At 37.5% G+C, this 21,773-nt stretch overlaps 1 protein-coding gene across 3 annotated transcripts; it reads left to right on the forward strand.

The window, feature by feature from the left end:
• The first annotated feature begins 23 nt into the window (after positions 1-23).
• cep152 (centrosomal protein 152) lies at positions 24-18,902 on the forward strand. Of its 3 annotated transcripts, none has more exons than XM_044125024.1 (27): positions 24-570; positions 709-808; positions 3,754-3,863; positions 3,946-4,006; positions 4,680-4,982; positions 5,082-5,241; positions 5,505-5,645; positions 5,731-5,870; positions 6,401-6,601; positions 6,702-6,849; positions 8,532-8,623; positions 8,720-8,883; positions 9,677-9,878; positions 10,375-10,455; positions 10,536-10,666; positions 11,301-11,429; positions 11,508-11,781; positions 12,481-12,735; positions 12,898-13,029; positions 13,927-14,556; positions 15,347-15,422; positions 15,502-15,669; positions 15,767-15,851; positions 16,996-17,078; positions 17,161-17,317; positions 17,405-17,508; positions 18,099-18,902. In XM_044125024.1, exons 2-27 carry the CDS (start codon positions 722-724, stop codon positions 18,851-18,853), a joined length of 4,869 nt encoding a protein of 1,622 aa, XP_043980959.1. In that variant the 5' UTR covers positions 24-570; positions 709-721; the 3' UTR covers positions 18,854-18,902. The 3 variants fall into 3 exon arrangements, with proteins under 3 accessions (XP_043980959.1, XP_043980960.1, XP_043980958.1); XM_044125025.1 differs by having other exon boundaries at positions 712-808; positions 18,102-18,902; XM_044125023.1 differs by having other exon boundaries at positions 25-570; positions 712-808.
• Positions 18,903-21,773: the final 2,871 nt, after the last annotated feature.

A 21,773-nucleotide genomic window follows, 5' to 3' on the forward strand; every position in this document is an offset into this window, starting at 1 on the left:
CCTACCCATAATTCCTGTAAAACCGTTACTATGGAGACGTTGCTAACCTATACTTTTTTCGGAATTAGAAAGATAACTAAAACATTTCTGGCGTGCCTGTTCGACTAAGTGGACGGATTTTTAATGACTAAATCAGTGAAATAACAATATTTATGCTTCCTCATGAAGCTGCATACAGTTTTTGGGCAGCATTTTTCTTTTTTCCTGTTTACATGAGAGGAGGTTTGGCGCTGCTAATGCGCGCGAGTTTTCAAAGAGGGGGAGTCGACGTCACGCGTATGTTGAACAGGCTAGTTAGCTGGCTAACTTCTGTTAGCTTCTGATTTTAGAGTTTACTCCCCGGAGAAATTCTCGGAAAATTTTGTTAAACTCTGCACTAGCATAAATAATCGTCATCTACAGATACCATTCTATGTGAAAGGGTTTTATGCTTTTGTTAATTTAAAAAAAGCAACAAAGTTTTTTTTTAAATAGCTGTTTTGTAATGTAAACAGTAGCATGGCCAGCACTCAACAGAATCTTAAATGAGCCACTAAAAGGAACGTCCACTTTTTTCACCTCCTCCACTTGGTAAGTTACTAATATGCATATCCGCTTGTGACAACAAAAAAATCGCTTAACATACATTTTACTCATCTTTTAAGTTAACGCCTGACTACACTGTTGCAGCGTACCGAGCTGACCAGACTGTTTACTCTTCTTTCCAAGCAGGCAGTGCAACATGTCCATTGATTTTGACAGCCCTGCCCTTCAGACTCAACATGAGGAAGATGAATACGACCAGGAAGACTACGCAAGAGAACAAGAGGTGCAAAACATAGCATGTAACAGTGTTAGGGGACCTATTTTCCTCAGCTTAATATTCGTCTCTTTGTGCCATGGTTATTTATTTGGATCTACATATTTAAATACATAGGATAACTGCATCTAATAGTTTTTTTTATTATTATTCTGTTTTAATGACATCAAATGACTATACATTTCCACGTTTAGGTCAGTTAGCAGCAACAGGTATAAAAGTTCATACCAAAAAAGTTTTTAACATGTTAAAAACAAGTTTAACAATAACAACAATAATAGTAATAATAATATTATTATATTACTGTAACAGAAAAATACTGCAGTTATTAGAAATAAAATATTGGATTTGCAATGCCAGGGATGTGCAACTGAGTCAGATCACTTTGTATTTGGTCATAATGGCCATAACTGGTCATAACGTTAAAGGTTTATAGCACCATTTCTGCTGTGAAGTACGGAGTTTAACATTGTTGCTTTAGGAAAAAGAGACTTGTAGACTTTCCAAAACAGATGGTGTTGTATGGAAAAGACAATTCTGAAGCGCTATTCAAAATATCAGTCAGTAACTAAAGCTTGGCAACAAATCGGTCTTACAAATTGGCATTGATCAAAAGCATACAGCCAAGATAGAAAGGAGTTAAAGAATAACAAAATTAATGTTTTGGATTGGCTACTCTCAGTCACATAGAAAAAAAAAACAATACTAGAGGTGAAAAGGTGGATGTAAGTAAAATAGCCTGCAAATCTAGAAAATAATTTAAAAAATGGCAACAAACTAATGTACGAAGCTTTTGGAGCTATCTGTCTATCTGTCCATTGTAAATTTGCTTCAATGTTTTTCAAACAGAAATGTCAGCCTACTATAAAGTATTTCCATGTACTTTACAGTAAATGTACTCTACATGTTGTTGAAGCTTCTTTTGCATGAATTACTGGATCTGTGCAGTGTGTCCAGTCATCATGTGGCTCTGCTGAGGTGTTAAGGAAGTCTGGGTTGCCTTAATGATGACTTTCAGTTCATCTGCATCATTGGGTCTGCTGTCATTTAGTCAAACGCATTGGTATCATCAACACCTTTGATTTTGGCAGTGTGGGCAGATGTTAGGTTGTCCTGGTAAAATGAAAGTGTATTGAGATAAAATGGTGCACAGAACAACTGGAGAAAGTGAAAATTGGTCTGTCATGATAAGTTTTGCCGGATGACAAATTGTCCCAGAACTTATTGCGATAAACGATAATTCTGCTGTTTTGAGACCATTTTCAAGTAATACAATCTAATCTAACTAATATTTAACACTGGAACTGGAAGACATTTTATTTTATTTATTTTTTTTAATTATTATTATTATTTTTTTTCCCCCACCAGGGGTTCCTTTTTGTGGGCTCTAGTGTCCCTTTTTACACAGTAGGCTGACAGGAAAGGGGGAAGGAGAGGGGGGAAGACATGCGGCAAATGTCATCGGGTCCGGGAATCAAACCCGCGACGGCCGCGTCGAGGACTGAAGGCCTCCAAACGTGGGGCGCGCTAACCTCTACGCCACCGGAGCACGCCCCTGGAAGACATTTTAAATATCCAAAATAAATAATAGAAACAACATCAAATAAAAAATAAAATTACCTATGTAGTCTCTGTACACAAAATTTTCCTTCAAAAGATTTTGAGGGAAAGTTTAGACCAAAACACTGGACTGAAGACTTTTGTCCTCCAGTTTTTGGTAAAAAGAGAAAAATAATAAATCATGCAAATAGAAATGATTCAGCTCGTTTTAATTTATCATGCGATTAATTAATTGATTTATTGCTACAGGCCTCACAGGGAGAGCTCTTCACTGCTGTTGGATAGTGATTGTAAATGATAAATCTGTCAGGTTGTTCTCTGCTGTTTGTAGAAGCAGTAAAGTGTTCATTATTTGAATTTGAGAAATCACAGCCACCCTCTCATGGGCCCACCTCCATTTAGCGCTGCTCACACCCACAATCTGTTACTCCATGTGTCAGAGCTATTATTGGCTCGGTGGAGAGGCCAGGCCTCCTTCCAGGTGTGTCACGCTGAAACTCGCTCTGCCCTGTGGCCTCCCTACTTTCTCCTTCGTCTGAGTCGATTTCTTTCCACTCTTGACCCCGTTTGAGCTCGAGTTAGGTGGGAAGAAATGTTGCTGAGCTGCTTACTAATTAGATTCAAAACTAACTTCTTCCCTCCAAGTTGATTTTATTTTATCAATTAACTGTAATCTACTTATTACACACAAACTGGTCAAGGGGACCTCGTTTGCTGCCAGTAGCTGGAATGTTTCTGCTCCAGTTAACCCTGCTATATGTTTTTTGTCTGAACAATGGAGGTCTTTGGGAGCGAAACGCAGTGATGTCACAGGAACCCAACAACATGCCAGGCGCACTTTGAATGTTTCACACAGGAGGTCATCTCCACAGATATATTAGGCTATGTTGGTGGTATCGATAGAAGCAGTGGATTTTTTTCTAGATGTGTAATTGTGGTGATATGGCTCCTTCGGTCGTGGACACAGTCGAGGATTTGAGGAATATTCAGGAGTCTTTGTGGGAAGTAAGTCCAGCAGGTTATGCTCGTTTCTGGAATCCTGTTTACTGATACAAAACTTTCTCTGCTTTTTTTTTTTTTAAAGGTACAAAAATATGTGAATAAGGCATTTTATTACTGATTCAAGTAAAAATGTACACATTTGAATAACTCTGGTTAGTTTGTTGAACGACTCTCATTTCAAAACAAAAATTTTTTTTTAGTTTAGTTTCAGAATAAAACATGTAGGAAGATCAGAAAATACTTTCCGTGACTTGTGAGAAAACAAAGTGCAGCCTCTCCTGGCTGTTTCTCACGTTGTCGTTGATCTCTGTTATTTCTTTACACTGCGTTACTTTATAACTTTGTTGCTGAGCAACCTTGCTGACTAATTTCCATGTGTCATGTCTCTGCAGCTGCACAAGCTGCTCACTGACTTACCAGATGACATGCTGGAAGATAGCAGAGACTCCTCCTCTCCTGAGCTGGAGAGCTCCACCTACAGCAATAAAAACACCGGCAGCAGGTAACGCGTGTTTCCGTTCACTCATCAGCCCAATCTGGAGATTTTTAGAAGTGGTTTGAGAGTGATTTTTGTTTTCTTTCAGCCCACAGACGAAGTGGAACCAGGATTGGTCTGATCATTCGCATCCAACCTCTCACACACAGGTTGTCTTACTTTGTGTTTGTATTAAATCTACGACCGAAAAGATTAATCGCGATGAATCAATTACTCAAATAATTGTCAAACTAGTAATTGATTCATTGTTAACTCTAGTATAGACTCAAACAATAAACTCAGAGCAGTAATTCAGCCAAAACTGCACAAAAAATACAAACATTTTGCATTTAATATGGAGATATTTGTAGATTTGTAGGTTCTACCCCAAACTCCTCAGGTCACAGTTTAGCTTCACCTGATTCAAATTCTGTAAATAAAAATCTGCTATTAAGCACCTTTTGCTACCAAGTTATTAAATGGTTAATCCAAATAAAAACCAGATCACTGGATTGATGTTTAGTCAAGAAAGGTCTGAGCTGTTCACATGTTGTTCGAAGTATTTGTTTTAGCTGCTGAGTCATCCTTCGCTACAAATAGTCAAACGTTCCCTGAAGCAAATCTTTTTTTGCATTTTAGGCAATACATTTAGTTGTATAAAAAAAGGAACTAAATTATTTATTTGCTTCTTTTCTTGTATTTGTAATACTGTATGAAAAAGATAAAAGTGTACAAATTAAAAATCTGCCGATTTTGCTATCCGATTAATCCCTAATCAGATCATTACTGTCCAATATCCAAAGTAAATAAAAAATCAATAACGCTGTCACTGTTTCTCTGAAGACCTACGAAGTCGACTATGATCACGGTTCGCATGATGAGTATGCGTACGAGGATGGACCTGCCCACACTAACGGACACCTGACTCAGAATCTGCCTCCCGGCTGGAACCAGGGTCGTCACTTTGCTCAGGAAAATCGAACAAACATGGACTTAGATGGATATCCAGAGACTGGGGATTATTCTGCAGAGTGTGACCCCCGGTTGTTCCCTGAAAGCACCAGAAGCAATCTGGATTATAATGGCGACGGAGGCTACAGGAGTCCGCAGTGCCATGGCGACCACAACACCAGAAACCATTTCCAGGTGAGTTATCCGTTTTTGTCTGGAGAAATCCTGAAGTTTTTGTTTTTAGTTTTGTTATATGTGCGTTAATAAAAAGTTTTTCTTTGTTTTGATCCTCAGAAGTTAACCTCTGGACTAGGTGACCATGGCAACAATGAGCTCAAGGTTAATTATAACCCTCAGCATCCAGCCCATCAGCCAAAAATGTTAAACCCTCATAGTGCTCAGCAAAAAGATCAATTCGAACAGCTACAGAGGGATTTTCTGGATTCGACGCAACGTAAGTTTCAGTAATCTTTGTTTTGATGCTGCATTATTTCTACTGTTGGTTTTATTGTCTTGTTTTTTTCTTTTCGAAGCCTTAATGTTGGTGAAATGCTGAGGTTTGAAAAGCCTTACCAACTAATAGCCTACTGTATTTTCTGGACTATAAGGCGACTTAAAACCCTTTAATTTTATCAAAAAATGGCGGGTGCCTTATAATCTGGAGCTTTTGTTAAAACTGTGAATAATTTGGGGATTCAAATGTCTGTGGCGTTTCAGAAACTGCAGACAGGGAGCAGGTCGCCCAGCTGCAGGTGTTAAACAAAGCTCAGCAGAGGCAAATTGAAGACCTGGAGCGGAAACTGGAAGATTCACGCCGAAATATGAGATACGTCGAGCATCAGTTTGCAATTGTCAAAGGTCAGTTTCACTCTGTTTGTCTTCACACCAGGAAATATATGTGAAAATAACCACATACATGAGAGTCTGCTGTTTTGTTTAACAGATGAAAAAGAAGGCCTGGCAGTAAGTTTCAGGGAGTCGAGTCGATTGATTGAAGAAGCAAAGAAAGGAGAAGCTCAAATGCAAAACAAATTAAAGGCACTGGAGCAGCAGGTCAAGATCCTGAAAGAGAAAGACCAGGAGGTAAACGTTTCAACGATGCATGCTGTTGTCTCACTTCTTCATCTTTACTGCTTATTGCTTAGTTTATTTGCTAATTTAATGTAGAAATTTTCTTGACAAATCAGCTGCAAAAGCCCATGAAATCTAGAAAATTTCAGAGATTAATCAAAAAATTTCTGAAGTTGATCTCAGAGCTAATCCAGAGATTAACTTTGGAGATTTTCTGAAAAAATCTTAAAAGAAAGTGAGATTTCAAGAAAATTAATTGTCAAAATTTCTGAGTGTTTTTTTGGGCAGAATTTAACACTTTTTTTCTGTCTGCAGTGGCCCTAATATGCTGTCATAAAATTGCTAAGTTTGTAATTTAAAATTACTTTATGTAGCGTTTATGAACTGCGGTTGAAAGCAATACCTTCTTTGTGGAGAAATAATGTACATTAAGTAAATTAAGCTGATGTTCTCCCTTCCTTTGCTTTAAATATTCTGTCACTGAAACCATTTGGAGAACAAATCAGGTCTTGTGTTTAAAGCCGAAGCATTTTGTGCTGCAGAACATGAAGAAGCTGAAGGTTGCTGACGCTGCAGTGGACAGCATGAAGCAGCAGATGCTGGAGCTTTGTCGCTCTGACACGCTGTCCAGAGCGCGGCAGCAGCATGACAGAGACCTCGCCGTCATAAAGGAGCAGCACGAAGCGGCGCTGCTGGCCTTGCAGCAGAAACTCGACTCCACCTCCCAGGCTTTGAACGACCAGGTGAGTAATGTTATTTAGAACTATTTATTCATCAACAATTTGTGCAGAAGCATCATCAGTATGGTTTTTGTGCTCCTCTTGTTTGATTTCTTGCTTCTAGATTGATGTTAGCCAGAAGTTGCAGCAGCAAGTTCAGCAGCTGGAGCATCAGAGAGAGGAAGAGCATCTGGAGAGAGCCAGAATCGTCAACTCTCTGAGCCAGCGCCTCGAAGAGAGTCAGCAACAATGTGCCAAGCTGCTGCAGACGAGTCAGTAAAGAGTCCAGATATGTGCTGGAAAACATATTTACACCCTCACAGATTTCTTTCAGTTTTTTCTGAGACATAGGATCGTCAAATACCTTTTGATATCAGACAAAACTAATGTATAAATACAAACTGAGGTTATCAAATTAGGATTTTACTCATTAAGAAAAACTCATTGCCTCACTTTCCTTGTTAAATTGTGAATTTGCTGTGATTTTAAATTTTTTTTAATGAAAACTGAGGTCAGTGTCGGTCGCCACATCCAGGCCTGATTACTTCAACAAAACCCGCCTGACAGCATGAAGTAGGATAAAAGACCTCTTAGACCAACACATCGCGCTCTGATCCAGAGAAATTCAGAACCACAGTTGAAATACACTGCAAAAACACAAAATCTTTCTACACTGGAAATGAGACTAACTACTAGGATTCAGACTATTTCTACATGCAGATAAGTTAACCTATAAACATGGAAAAACGTTTTGTTGTAAACTAAATAATCTGCTAATGAAACAAGAACACTTTCATCAATATTAAGGACATATTTACTTAAAACAAACTCCGTTATCTTGTTGAAACGTTACTTTTAACTTAGTTTGTCTTATTTCAGGTTCACAAAGACATCTGCACTAGAAACTAGACCAAAAAATATTTGGTAAGATTTTGTGTTTTTGCAGTGAAATCGTTAATTAGAGTACAAAGACTCCAAAAAAGGTAATTTGTTGAAAGAACCAAATGATTAAAAGTAGCCAAAACTGTACAAAAATATTAAATTTTTCATTTATGATAAAAAAACAAACAACTTCTTTCTCTATAAATATGTTTTACCCAGGGCTCCTCAAGTGGAATAGTTTGTTTCAAGTTCTCTAAAAAGAAAACATAAATCTCCTAACAAGCTCATTTTGCTCCTCAATTATTAATTGGTTGAACCAAAAAATCATCAAAAGTTTAGTCTTACACTGTATTTATGTTCAGAAAGGCCTGAGAATTTTACATTTTTTCCGCTGTAGATGCATCATTTGCTTCAAATAATCAAGAGTTTCCTAAATCTTACTGGATTTTAAGCTATAAAATGTTTTTTCTTTAAAAATGGAATTTAATTATTTGTTTATTTGCGTCTTTTAATGCATTTATAAAATGTAATAAGTGGTTGAATAGAAAATCTGTAGAATGTGTCAATATTTAATGGAACTAATTGATTAGTTAGAAATAATCATTAGTTGCAGCCAAGTTAATTCAATTCTGCAAAAAAACAAAAAAAAAGAGCGGGGCAAAATTTAATACAGACAATTAAGTAAAAGACTTATTGCTAGTTACTGGAAACATCTATGTTGTTGTGTGAAACATAAAAAAATGAATAAATGGGATGTGCTGTGGTGGCACAACCCACCACAGCGTCGGACCTCGACGCCGTGGTGGCACAGGCCGTCGCAGGTTCGATTCCCGGCCTGGCGACCTTTGCTGCATGTCTTCCCCTTCTCTCTTTACCCACTTTCCTGTCAATTACCTGTCAAATAAAGGCCACACAAAAAACAAACATTAAATTAAAAATAAAAAATAAAAAAATGAATAAATACTTTGTCCCAATGCTGCATGTATTAAAAATCACAAGATTTTTCTGAACCGAATGTGGTTGGTTACTCGTTTGTTTTAGTTGTTGAGTAATTTTGCTTGTTTTTCTTCAGATTCTGTTCAGGAAATGAGTCAAATGCAGGTCAAACTACAACAAGCTCAGTCAGCCAAGACGCTGAGTGAAAACATAAACAAAGTTTTACAGGTTTGCTTTCCACTTATTTTATTTTCTTACAACTAAATTAAAAGTTCTCCAGAGTGTAAACTGGCCAACCTAAACCTTTTTTTGTTCATCTGAAAGGAGGATATGGCTGAACTGAAGGAGCAGATTACGCTGTACGAATCTGCACTGAAACACGGCGTTATAGCGTTTGAGTTCAGTAACGACTGGGAGAACCAGCTGTCTGAATCCTGCCTGGATCTGGGATTAAAGAAACCCGAACGGAAAAATGGAACAGTCCACAGGTAGGCTGCGATCTCTGGGATTTCACTCTGCCTCAGAGGTTAATACAGGCTTTCCTGAAATCCATTAAAATTACCTGAATTTCAAGCAAAGTGCTCGATATTCAAACTGCAGTTTTGTAATAAACATTTGATTAAAAGCTAAATTAGGAAAACATAATTTACAGTTGAAACCTGGTAATTTCAAACATCTAGAGATTTTTTTATGACTGTCTGAAGTTAAATGAAACTAAACTTCACTTGTTTATTACCAAAATTATTTTTTATTTGCTAAATGCCAGAAAATTTATCAAGAACTTTATATAGATATAGAGATATATATAGATATAGATATAGATATATATCTATATCTATATATAGGGATATATAGATATCTATCTATATATATAGATATCTATCTATATATATATATATATAGACAGATATATATAGATATAGATATATATCTATAGATATATATATTGTGGATTTCTTTTTGTATTATATTTGAGCTTGAAGGTCATTAAGTACTAATAAATATTCAATGATTTATTTATCTGTGTTATTGAAGTAAAGGTTTGGCTTAGGGCTGGAAGATAAATCAATAACAATATATATCGCGATGGACACGCGATCAATATCAGTTGATAATACTTCTGACAGAATACTCAATATTCAATACATAGAATGTTCACTGAACTTACCTTGAAGAATTCTTAAATTTTGCTGTTGAGACGTGAACGAACCCTGCAGATGCAACATCAGGTCTCTTCGGTTGGTTCTCGTGAAACTGACGGTTTTCTCTCTGCCCCCTCAGCGCCACCATGAATCACCTGTCCGACTCGAAGCTGCCCAAGGAGGAAGCGCTGAGGCTGCTGCGTGTGGAAATGCAGCGCTGCCTGGGATGCTTGAAGGGAAAGAGGCAGAAGATCAACCAGCTGCAGGAGGAGCTGCGGCTCGCTCAGGGTCGAGTGGGAGAGCTGGAGGCCCAGCTGGAGGAGGCAAAGCTCTGCTCTGCAGTAAGGGCTCCCCCTGGTGGATGCTTGTAAAGATTGACTTACGTTTACCAGCTTGTGATCCTGTATTGACCTCAATTAGTGTATTTCAAAGAGATTTTACATGATAGACCAACAGAGTCGTGCATAATCGTGAAGTGGAATGGAAGCAGTTGTTTTATTTTTTATCTTTTTAACAATATTTGTATTTATTCCCTCTGAGTCTGTATATTTGAACAAAATTGGTCTTCAGAAAAGGGCTAGCTGAGACCAAAGCACCAGACTGCAAACTTTTAAAACGGAAATCATTGAGTTAATTTTAATTATTATTTGCGACTAGACGTCATTTTGTAGCAAAAAGGCTTATTGGAATCCAAACGGTTCCTGACTCCTGGTTAATCTCATGAAAAATCTTAACAAAACATTTTAAATGAACAGTTTTACTCTGGAAATGGTCCTGGAAGACTGGTGACTAACTGAAGTTGTTCTTGTTCTAAAATAAATAATTTTTGCTCCTCAGGCCAGAGAGACCAGCCAGATGAAACATCTGGACACGACTGAAGGCTCTCAGAAAGAGACACACCTGCTGGAACAAGTGGAGGTTGAGTTTTGTCCATTTTATTTACCTTCTTTGGTTTATGTAAGACAAACTGTTAAGTCTGTTTTCTTGTCAACCTGCAGATGCTTGAAAAGATGAATAAAGAGCTGAAACAGAACGAGGAAAAGCTGAAATCTGCCAACTCTGAGCTGTGCACCAAAATGAGAGAAATGATTCAAGAACTGGACCAAGAAAAGCAAGAAGCTACTCAGAGGTAAAACCCAAGACAAGATGGATGTATTTATTTATCTGCTGAAACAATTAATCGTGATTAATCGATTATTTAAATAATCATCAACTAATTTAGTAATCAATTAATCATTTACTAAGGCAATTTGCTGAAAGAACAACAGAGTCAGAGCGGGAATTAAGCTAAAACTGCAAAATATGAACATTTTGCATTTAAGATAAAAAAGAAACATTTGTTTGCAAATATATTCTACCCAAAACTGCTCCTCCAATTATTGATCAGTTAATCCAAAGCATGCACTAAAGGAATGTTATGTTGCTGCATTTCAGGCAATAAAATATGTTTTTTTATTTAACTAACGATTGCTTTAGTAATCGATTATTCTTACGATTAATCAGATAGAAATAGTTTGCATTAGAAGTACTTTGCGAGATACAAATAAACAAATGATTCAATTAATTCAAATGATTCAATTAATTCAAATGATTCAGGCCGCCACGCTGGAAAAATAATTGAATCATTTGTTTATTTGCATCTCTCAAAATACTTCTAATACAAATTATTTCTATCTGATTAATCGTAAGAATAATCGATTACCAAAGCAATCGTTAGTTTCAGCCCTGATAGTTCTAAATTATTTGCATGTTTTTTTTTTCAGGACTGAGCGGATAAATCAGCAGTATCGAGATGATGTGGTGAACCGGGTCAGAACAGAACTCCTGCTAGAACACAACGCGGAGGTGGAGCAGCTGACTGCACAGCACCAGCAGGAGATTCAGCAGCTGCAGTAAGTCTCTGTCCCTAAAACTGATGTCTGTTCTCCTTTACATATCGCTTAACGCTCCTGTTTTTACTTCCTCCACAGAAACCAGCTGTCAGAGGTCAGCGACAAGGTGTTGGCCGTGCAGGAATGTTACATCTCTGTGTGCAGAGAGAAGTGTTTCCTGGAGGAAACTCTGCAGAAGAAACAGGAAGAAGAGAGTAGTAAAGCTTTGGAGAAGCTGAGGGGTGAACTGGAGGCTCAGCATCAGGCCGGCATGCTGAAGCTTAAAGAAGACTGGACCAGAGAGAAAGAGGCTGAAATCCAGCAGGAAGTGAGCAGCCATGTTGAAGCCAAATGGAAGAAGGAACTTCAAAAGGTCTGAAACGATTAATTGTTTATTGGAATAATCGTCAACTAATTTAGTAATTGATTAATCCCTAACTGGAGTACATAGATTCAAAGAAAGACCATTTCCTGATAGAACAACAGAGTCAGAGCAGTTAATTTAGGTTTCCCCCCAGAAAACTTGCTAAGCCCGACGGTTGGGTGGCTGGCCTGTCATTCATCCATTAAAAATGTTTAAACTTTGCAGGAAATGTGAAAATATCACTTGATAATTAATACCTGAACACCAACTATAAAGTCTTAAAAGATGCAAACATTTTAAAAAGACTTAGCTAAATAAGCAATGTTTAGCCTGGTGGCCCGCCAGGCTTATAATACACTGGGGTAAACGCTGGCATTTATTTAGCTATAGATGCTTCGTTAGCTACATATAACCAAGTGTAAACTAAAGGAATGTTATGTCATTGGATTTTAAGCAATAAATGTTTATTTTCTTATCTAATAAAGTAATTGAATTATTTATTTGCATCTTTTAATATGTTTCTAATATTTTTTAAGTCTTCCCATGAAAAATCTGCCAGTTTTGCTATCCGATTAATCGATTAATCGTCAAAAAATAATTGATTACAAAGATAATCGTTAGTTGCATCCCTATTTAAGTTATTAAATACAAGAGGCTCACCTACCTATTCTGACTGAATTCAATATGTTTTGTTCTGTTGGGGTGCAGAGAGAGACGACGTGGGTTCAGAAGCTGGAGGAGGCTAAGAAACAGAGAAACGCTGCTGAGGTGAGCTGCCAAACAGATGAGCTGGATGCCAGCGGTCGGGCAATTTCTGCTGAGGAGCTGGACTCCAGGCTGGCTGCCCAGAAGCAGCAGCTGCAACTGGAAGCTGACAAAGTGCAACGCAAAGCTGTGGTGGAAGCCAGGAAACAAATCCAGAGAGAGTTGGAAGAGAAACACCTGAACGACATGGCCAAGCAGGTGAGTTTTTTAAGCTAGTACATAGCGAATAAGCTTTATTTTACATTTGTAGATTGTTCTCAACATTAATCCTGCAAACTTACTTAAACTTATCATTACTTGTTTAGCTATGATTTAAATGGGAAAGCTTAGTGGTAGACTAAGCAGAGATTTGTGTTTCAGGTTGAAGGGGCTGTAACCCGAGCCTACAGCCGCTGGATCGAGGATCTGTCTTCATTACCAGAATACCAAACTTTACTCCAAAGAGAAAAAGAGAAATGGGAAGAGCTGCAAGAAGAAACCACAAAGGAAAAAGTAGGAGAAACTTGTTATTTTTAGGGTTGCAACTAATCGATTATTATGACAATTTATCAATTAATATGATTTTTTAAAAATGACACATTTTGGATTTTTTATCAAATCACTTAAGCCCATTTTATACAATATTAAAAATACATTAAAATATGCAAATAAACAATTCGATTCATTTTCTTAAATAACAAGATAAACATTTTAGTAAACGCTTCATCAGTTGTAGCAAAAACAAATACTTTGCTCAGGCCTTTCTGTTCAATACAATACAATATCAATATCAACCTGTTATTGATACCGATCAATAGCAGGTTGATTACCGGTAATTAATTGCTAATTATGAATTAGCAATTCTTACTTAACAGTTAAAAATTGCTAATTCTTAATTAGTTTCGATTAATGAAATTAAGAATTAGCCAATTTCTTTCACTGAATTGGAACTGAAGGGGAAGTTAAAGTTCTTGGGTAGAACATATTTATAAAGTTGTTTTTTTTCTATCTTTATTGCAAAATCTCCAGTTTTGGCTTAGTTACTGGTCAGACTGAGTTTTTCTTCCAGCAAATGGCCTTTTTAAAAAAATCTGTACACTCCAGTTAGTTAACGATTAATCGATTACTAAATTAGTTGACAATTCTTTCAGGAATCGATTAATCCAATTAATTGTTTCAGCCTTTGTAAATATAAGTGAGTAATGCAAAGAAAACCACCTGGTTGTAAATATCAGCAAATGTTATTTTTTTGAGTTCGTATCCTCCAGTTAACGATTAATCGATTGCTAAGTTCATCATTATTAATCAAATGAATCGCTTCAGCCCTAGTTATTTTTGTAATTACTGTCACTGCCGATTATCCTCCTCTTTTCATATTTTTAATATTTAATTTTTAAAATACATTTTTAGGTATCCCAGGCCTTGCAGGAAGCGGAGGAAGAGTGGCGGAAAAACCCAGTGGAGCAGCAAAAAGCAGTGGACCTTCAGGAGGAGCTGGCAGCTCTCAAGAGCCAGCTGGAGCAAGCCAGCAGAGAGCAAGCCGCCCTGCTGAAAGCGGAGCTGGCTGCAGCCCGAGCCGCATGGTTCAGAGACAAACAGCAGGAGATCTCCATCATCCAGGCCCGAAACGAGCAAACCTACCAAACCAAGCTGCAAGAGCAGTGCAAAAACCTGGAGCAGGCTGTGCAGGAAGCCAGAGAAGACGCTGAGCTCCAGAGGAAGGAGCTGCTGCTGCAGCTGGAGGCCAACCTTCAGCAGACTCTGAGGACACGAGAAGAGGAGTGGAGGTGCCAGTATGAAGAGAAGGAGCTGGCTGAAAGACAGCAGAAGAAGGAGAAGTTTGTATCAGAGCTTCAGGTGGCGCTGGCCCAGGTCTCTTCACGGCTTCTCAGGCCTGCTGAAACGGAGCATCAGGAGGCTGAAGACAGCAAAAGAACCAGTGGATCCCCGTCAGAAACGACAGTCACAAACATCATTGAAACATCGTGCAGAGACATGATGAACAGAGCGGTAACAGAGGCCAAGAAGGAGTGGAAGAAAGTAGGTTTCTGTTCATTTGTTACAATTTTTCTGATGTTTGTTCTCAGTGCAGTTCCTTTATTGTACACAAAAGCACTAGGACTGAAACGATTAATCGTGATTAATCGATGATGACAATAATCGTCAACTAATTTAGCAATTGATTAATTGTTAACAGAAACTAAAAAAAGGCCAATTCCTGAAAGAACAACCCAGTCAGAGCAGTAATTCAGTCAAAACTGTACAAAATTGTAAACGTTTTGCATTTAGAATGAAAAACCTTCTTTGTTTGTAAATATCTCCTTGTCAAACCTCCTCAAGTGGCATAGTTTTATCTTCACCTGGTTCAAATTTAGGAAAGAAAAGAAAAACCTCCTGTTAAGCACATTTTGACATCCAATTATTAATTGAAAAAACAATCAAAAAAACAGAATGCTATTTGTTTTTAGCTCCACAAGCAACCTTTGCTACAAATGATCAAGTGCACATGAAAAGAATGCTATGTTATTTCATTTTAGGGAATAAAATGTTCATATTTTTATTAAAAAAATTAATTTTGTTTGTAAGGAGGGTTTATTCTAAACTCTTACATTTCTAGACCAGGCAAATATGGAAAAAGTTAAAACAAATTTGATGAAAAACCAATAAAAGAGGCTTCTATTTATCTGCTGCCCTTTTTTTGGATCTTATGAAAAACACCACTTATCTTCGATTATTGCTCCCAATAATTGTTTGCAACAAACTGAATTTATTTGCTGTTAATTTCTGTTTATTATTTCAAAAAGAAAAGTTTACTTTTTTACTTTCACAGATGAGCGAAGAAAAGCTGAGCTGCATCCTAAAAGAGACGCAAGAGAAACACACAAGAGAAATCAACGAAATTCAAGGTGTGCATTGCACTTGGACGTAAAATATTGGATTATTTTACACTTTTTAATTTCTATGCCTGTTGCCTGTTGCCTCCAGGCTCTTTTGCTCAGAGGAAGGCGGAGTCTGGCTGCAGGAAGGGATGCACTGAGAGTTTGGGAAAGCTGCAGAAGAAGAATCAGGAGCTCCAGAGACATTTAGAGAAAACCTGTCGTCAACTTCAGCATCGCATTCGTGAGCACAAAACGGCCATCCAGCGGCTTCGAGGTACATTTAAATGTTCGATTTAGACTTTTGTCATAAAACCCTGAACACACAATGACTCTGCACCTCCATTGTTTATTTATTTTTCCCTAAAATGTAGATGAGCATGAAAGCAGCATACAGAAGCTGAAAGAGGAACATCTGCAGCAGCTGGAGGAAGTGAAGAGAGCTAATGAATCTTCAGGGTTTGTTGTTCACATCCATTCATCCGTAATATTCATTATAAATTATTTTATCTAGTAAAAATGTATGTTTTCCCTGTAAGTACCAAAGAATCTATTAATTTTAGTTAATTTGATCAAAACAGGCTGGAAAACTCTTAATAAAAACCCTTAGCAGTATTTGTCGAGCCTTCTTTAAGGTTTCAAATTAACTATTAAGTGTAAATATATTTGTTTATTTGAAGTATTTTTGAGTTTTAAACAAACAGAATGACAAAGACCAGATGTGGGATTGAAGTGTGCAGACGTTTAAAACAGAAGTTTAAAGCCGTAAATCTTGTGAAACATGGCCGCCTCCTAAAACAGAGTTGTTGATCAGAGTTGTAGCCAGAAGGAGCAACGTAGATCCACACAACTCAGACTTCCTTTCTGGAAATGATGTGATAAGAAACTAATAGACGTGGATAAAGATCTCTGGTCATAACTAACAATGTGTATCGTATCATTTATTGTGAGAAATTTCTTATCGTTTTTAAGATTTTTCATTTATCGTCATGATAAATTTCAGTGAGTGTTTAAAAAAAAAAAGACTAAAATGTTAATTTAACTATTTTTTCCTCTCTTTTTTGCATCAATAAATATGAGTAGACTTTAAAATATGATTAAACTAAATCTCCATGTGCAGTTCAATAATAAAAATCAGGTATTTGGTGTCCTGAAGAAGCTTTTTTCTTATATATATAAATGTTTTTCAAGAATAGCATTTATGCTTGTGGTGCTATGCAGTCACCTTAAAAAAAGCAATAAATAATTTTTTATAATCAGTTCTATCAAATATTATGATATTTACCCCTACATTGGTGGCCTGGCAGCATCATGCTGTGGGGTGATTTTCTTTAGCGAGGACAGAGAACCTGCAGGATGATCCTAGTAGAAACATTTTTATATTCGTTTTTATTGTTGCATCCTATGTGTGTTAGTCTGTCTCAAAAAATCACTTCAAAATGCAACAAAAAATGTAAAAAAATATTAATAAAACTCAAAATAGTAAAAGTAATTTCACACAACTTTAAACATCTGAACGTCTCCAGGCTTTTTAATTGGGTCAGAACAGTATAACTGTGGGAAACCTTTTTCTTTTTAAGTTTTTTTTTTTTTTTCTTCTTAGAAGTTCGGATAACCGACAAAATCTTCAGCAAGGCCTGGAAGAGATGAAGCAGCAATACCTCGTCACCGTGGAGAAGATCAGAGGTTGGTGTCGAGTTTGGCACACAGAAACTTCCCCCGTGTTCGCAGCAACAAACGAACAAATCCGACTGCGTGTTTCTGCTAGGGGACGTGCTGCGCTACCTGCAGGAGAGTCGAGAGCGCGCGGCGGACATGATCCGCAGCGAGGTGCAGAGAGAGAGGCAGGACACGGCCAGGAAGATGCGGCGCTATTATCTGACCTGTCTGCAGGAGTTACTGGAGGACGGGGGGAAAGCCGCGGGGCAAGAGGCTTTAATTGTACCGAACTTGTTCGCTTGCTGCAGTATTGCTCCTCCGGCTAATTGTATTGATTTTCCTGCCTTCTGCAGTGCTGAGAAGAAAATAATGAGTGCTGCAAGCAAGCTGGCAGCCATGGCTAAAGTGCTGGAGACCCCAGTAAAAAGTAACTCCGGAAAGAATTACTCTCTCCCAAGTAAGTCCAAGATGAGAAAAACTGCTTAAAAGAAATTTAAACAAAATTCACATTTTACCTGTTTTTATATTTCTGAAAACTTCCATAGAGTTTAAAAAAAAACATCTGGTGGTTTTTGGCAATAAGTTTAGGTTTTTTGGCCGTTTCAAAAATCTGCTGATTGTTGAGTCTCATTCCATGGACTCTGCGCTGTTGCCTAGCAACTCAAGCAGCGCTCTGCCTGTCACCTAGCAACCCCAGCGGAGCCCCACCACATTTTGTCAGTTGGTTTTACTGCTGCTTAATGGTTGCAGGAAGAGACAAGTGTTTTGTTGTTGCCTTACCATCAAGAAACCACTTGCTGCATTCTTATTGGTTGTGCGGGAGGCTCTACTTCTGCTTTTCAAAGATGTACGATTGCTTAATTGTGCATCTTTTTGCAGCCATTTTCACGGGCGAATGTAAATGTTGAGTTGGGGGCGTGGCCAGAAGCAGCTTATTTGGATTTAAAGTGACAGAGGTCCTAAAAGATTTCATTCTCACAGGAGCACAAAGCTAAAATCTCATTATCTGAGAATGATTTTGTATCATCTCAGTCTGTTTTTCATCAGCAGGTTGTTTGACGGGGGAATCTTCCGGCGCCGTTGTTGGCGTTCCAACTAGAAGTTCAGGTTTCCGTAGCAACCTGACGACGCTAAATGAACTTCTTGATGTGAGACCAGAGCAGCAACCTCAAAGGGAAAAGGTTTCTGCTGATTTAGGCCTCAAATCAACCGCAGCATTTAGGACCAAACCTTTAAGCCACCAGGACTCTGAGGACGGCCCCGTGATGAAGCCACAGACCCCCGATACGAACTCTTTCCCTCACAAACCTTCACAATCCCACGTGGGTTACGCCGGTTTGTCTGCAAGGGGGAAAAGCGCCGAGTGGTTTCTGCAAAGAGGCGACTCCAGCAAGGCAGAGTTGGCGCGGCAGAGCCGGCCGCTCCTCATCCAGGAGGCTCCAGTCAGAGAGGAGAAGCAGACTGACTGGAGCCTGACCAGCAACGACTCGGACAGCGGCCCAAACGCAGCCGGACCGCGGCGGAAACCCAAACCGCTCAGGCCTTTTTCTGCAAATTCAGCTTCTGATGCCGACATGGGAGCACGAGGGATCTCCACTCCGGACGATTCCGACCTAACAGTGTACAAGGAAATCCCCAAGCAATCACCTCAGACTGAAAACAACAGGAAAGCAAAGAAGAGTCTGGCCAGAGAGCCGATCCCCGGCTCAGACGGCGACGTTTTCTCCAGGCCGCCGTTCTCTGAGCTGAGGCAGCGGCAGCAGGACAGCGGCTTCGACAGCCCCTTCTACCTGCAGAAATAACAGGAGAAGGTAAAGACATGCAGCTTAATAAAATGTGCCTTTACTTCAGTGTTATGTTTACATTTAAATCAATGGGAGCATTCTTCATTACACTGCAAAAACAAAATCCTGTCAGCGTCTAGTTTCTATGACGATGCTTTAGGGCTACTGGACAACAACTCAAAAATTTTGATATCAATCTCAGAAATGTTCTAGAAAGAGCAGGGACATTTGTGAGCTCCAAAAGTTGAACATTTACTAGATTTTTTTATTTTAATTTAATCTTTAGATTAATTTGAGAAATTCTACAGAGTTTGAAAAGTTGTTTTTTTTTTTCTAGCAAATTTCAATTTTTCACACTCTGAGATTTCCAAGATTTTTCTAGAAATCTTGATATCAATTTCAAAATTTCTGAGATTTTTCCAAGAAATTTTTAACTTTTGAAACCCAGAAATTTCCCAGATTTATTCTAGAAAATTTGAGATGAATCTCAAGATTTTTTATTTTTTCTACTTTTGAAAATTTCTTAAATCAATCTAAACATTTTTTTTTGTTTTTTTTTCCAGCAAATTTGAAACTCAGAAATGTCCACATTTCTAAAAATATTGAAATTAATTTTAAAAATTTCTGAGATTTTTCTGGCAAATTTTTGACTCTTGAAACTCCGAAATTTCCAAGATTATTTTCTAGAAATTTTATGAGATTAAATCCAAATGTTTAGAGTTTTTTAGTAGTAAATTTGAGACGGAGACATTTCCAAGATTTTTCTAGGAACTTTCTGAGATTAGAGAATTTTTGGGGCTCTTCCTGTTTTTCAGTTTGCCGTCACCCCAACACGCCGTATTCAAGTGCAAATATTTTAGGACAGTTGAAATATAAAGAACCAGAAATGACCAATGTTCAGGCTAATTATAAAACATTCTCTCTGTCTTTGTGGTTCTACATAAAAATGAACAAACCAGATGTTCTGGTGAAGCTTTTTATATAACTTAAACCACAATAGCAATAAATAAGTTTGGAGAATTTGACATGAGGCTTTTAAAACAAAACTCTTCTGGTTCTGTCTTCTGGTGGATTGCATAAAGTTAGCAGAATAACAAAAAAGGCTATTTATTAGTGAGGTTGTATCTTTACATTTCAGTTAAACCCTGAAAAATAACGATTCACACAAAGCAAAATCTGTACGACGTTCATGTTCATAATGAGTTTATGCAGTGCTGTGTATAAAAATAAAATAATCCTGCCTATTTTACCCATTTGATAGATAAAATAGGCAGAAAGAGCCTCCACTGCACATTTCTGACTCAGTTTAGCTTATCACACGTTGAGGATCTGCACTGAGCCAAAGCAAGGGAAGTTTTGTGCTGGATAAAGCAGATAAAACTTGTTAATTATTGACCGGTGGAGTTGCTGGAGGCCAGAGTCAGCCTCCAAGTTTCATTCTGTTTCGCATCATTGTGCAAAGCTAATCTCATTTGCCACTGATTTTAGCTTTGCATTCGCTAAGCTGCTGCGATTTCTGCATCGATCCTCCGTTTTTGGTCACAATCAGAAGCTTTTACAGCAGAGCTGCGGTTCCACAGTGCAGCCTGTAGCAGTGAATGTTAATTTAAAAGTTGCTCTTCAGACAAAATGTCACCTTAGCTTTAGCATCTGCCCTTCTTTGTTTAACTTTAATGAAATAACTGCACTGTTGAAATAACCGCCGAAAAAAACGATTAAAACACAGAAAAACTCAGGAAACTTCTTACACTCCTCATTTTTAATGCCACAGTTTGGTCATTTCAAATAAAATCTTGTTTTTTAAAGGGATAAAAGTTGAATTTTTAAAAGCAAAACAGTGAATATTTTTGAATATTTTTTTTAACTCCATCCACAGAGAATTGTCCGAAAGACACAAAATGGCAGCTAGCTCTGATTAAAGGGTTTAAACAGTATAAAGTCCCATATATTAAAGCTCTGCTTCTTTGTTTGAAACGTGTTTTTATGTTCATGTTTGTAAAATGTTTTAGATTTACAAGACGAGCTCTGCATGCATTATAATTGTTTCTGTATTTATATTTGTCATTTTAATAAATCTTGACTTATTTCAGACTGAAAAGATTTTTTTTATAAGACCTAAATTTGTTTTACTTGGTTTTGTGTGAAAAGAATAACTTGGAGGCTCACAGACAAACAGGTCAGCGTGAAACAAAGAGGTCCGATAGCAAACAGGAAGATTAAATTATTTACCAACAAAGAGCCGAGCCGCACCGGGATCCTCAGTTACTGACCCGATGGTCCGGTTTTTCTTTTAGGCTTTTGTAGCTCCTGATAAAACGGTTTTAAATAAATATTCATATAGTTCAGAATCCAGTATAGAAAGATTCCCACAGAATAGGAATAGGGCCACAGCAGGAAAAATAATCTGCTTCTAATCTCTGAACTCTGAGGGGTGGAAAGTCTGAATTTTGAAACTAAGAATATTCAAAATCAGAATTTCTTTTTCTTTCAAAAGTCAGATTTACAAATTCTGAGAAAATAATTCCAAGATTAATGTCAAAATTCTGAGATTAACGTAAAAATTTGTTGAAATGTCAGAATTCTGAGACAAAAGATCGAAATCCGACATTAACGTAAAAATTGTGGGATTAAAACCAGAATTCTGAGAAAAAAGACAATTTAAGGAAAAATGTAAAAATGATGGGATTTAATAGGGATTAATGAGCCTAATGAAACAAATCTGGGATTAAAGTCAAAATTCTGATTTAAAACAAAAATAGGTAGAATTCAAAGATTAATCTATAAATTCTGGGATTAAAGTCAGAATTCTGAGATTAATGTAAAATTATTTAGATTAAAGACAGAATATAAGATTAATGTAAAAATTGTGGGATTAAAGTCTTGATTCTGATTTTAAAATAGAAATGTCCAAATTGTGAGTCAAAATTGTGAGAAAAGA

This window comes from Gambusia affinis, linkage group LG08 (assembly GCF_019740435.1).
Source record: "Gambusia affinis linkage group LG08, SWU_Gaff_1.0, whole genome shotgun sequence".
Classification (NCBI taxonomy): domain Eukaryota; kingdom Metazoa; phylum Chordata; class Actinopteri; order Cyprinodontiformes; family Poeciliidae; genus Gambusia; species Gambusia affinis.

Bases quoted from the DNA above. Each gene is read 5' to 3' on its own strand.
- cep152 (XM_044125024.1), top strand. From the start codon at position 722: ATGTCCATTGATTTTGACAGCCCTGCCCTTCAGACTCAACATGAGGAA. The intron at 6,602-6,701 runs GTGAGTAATGTT...TCTTGCTTCTAG, and splicing joins CCCAGGCTTTGAACGACCAG to ATTGATGTTAGCCAGAAGTT. The intron at 17,318-17,404 runs GCAAGAGGCTTT...TGCCTTCTGCAG, and splicing joins GACGGGGGGAAAGCCGCGGG to TGCTGAGAAGAAAATAATGA.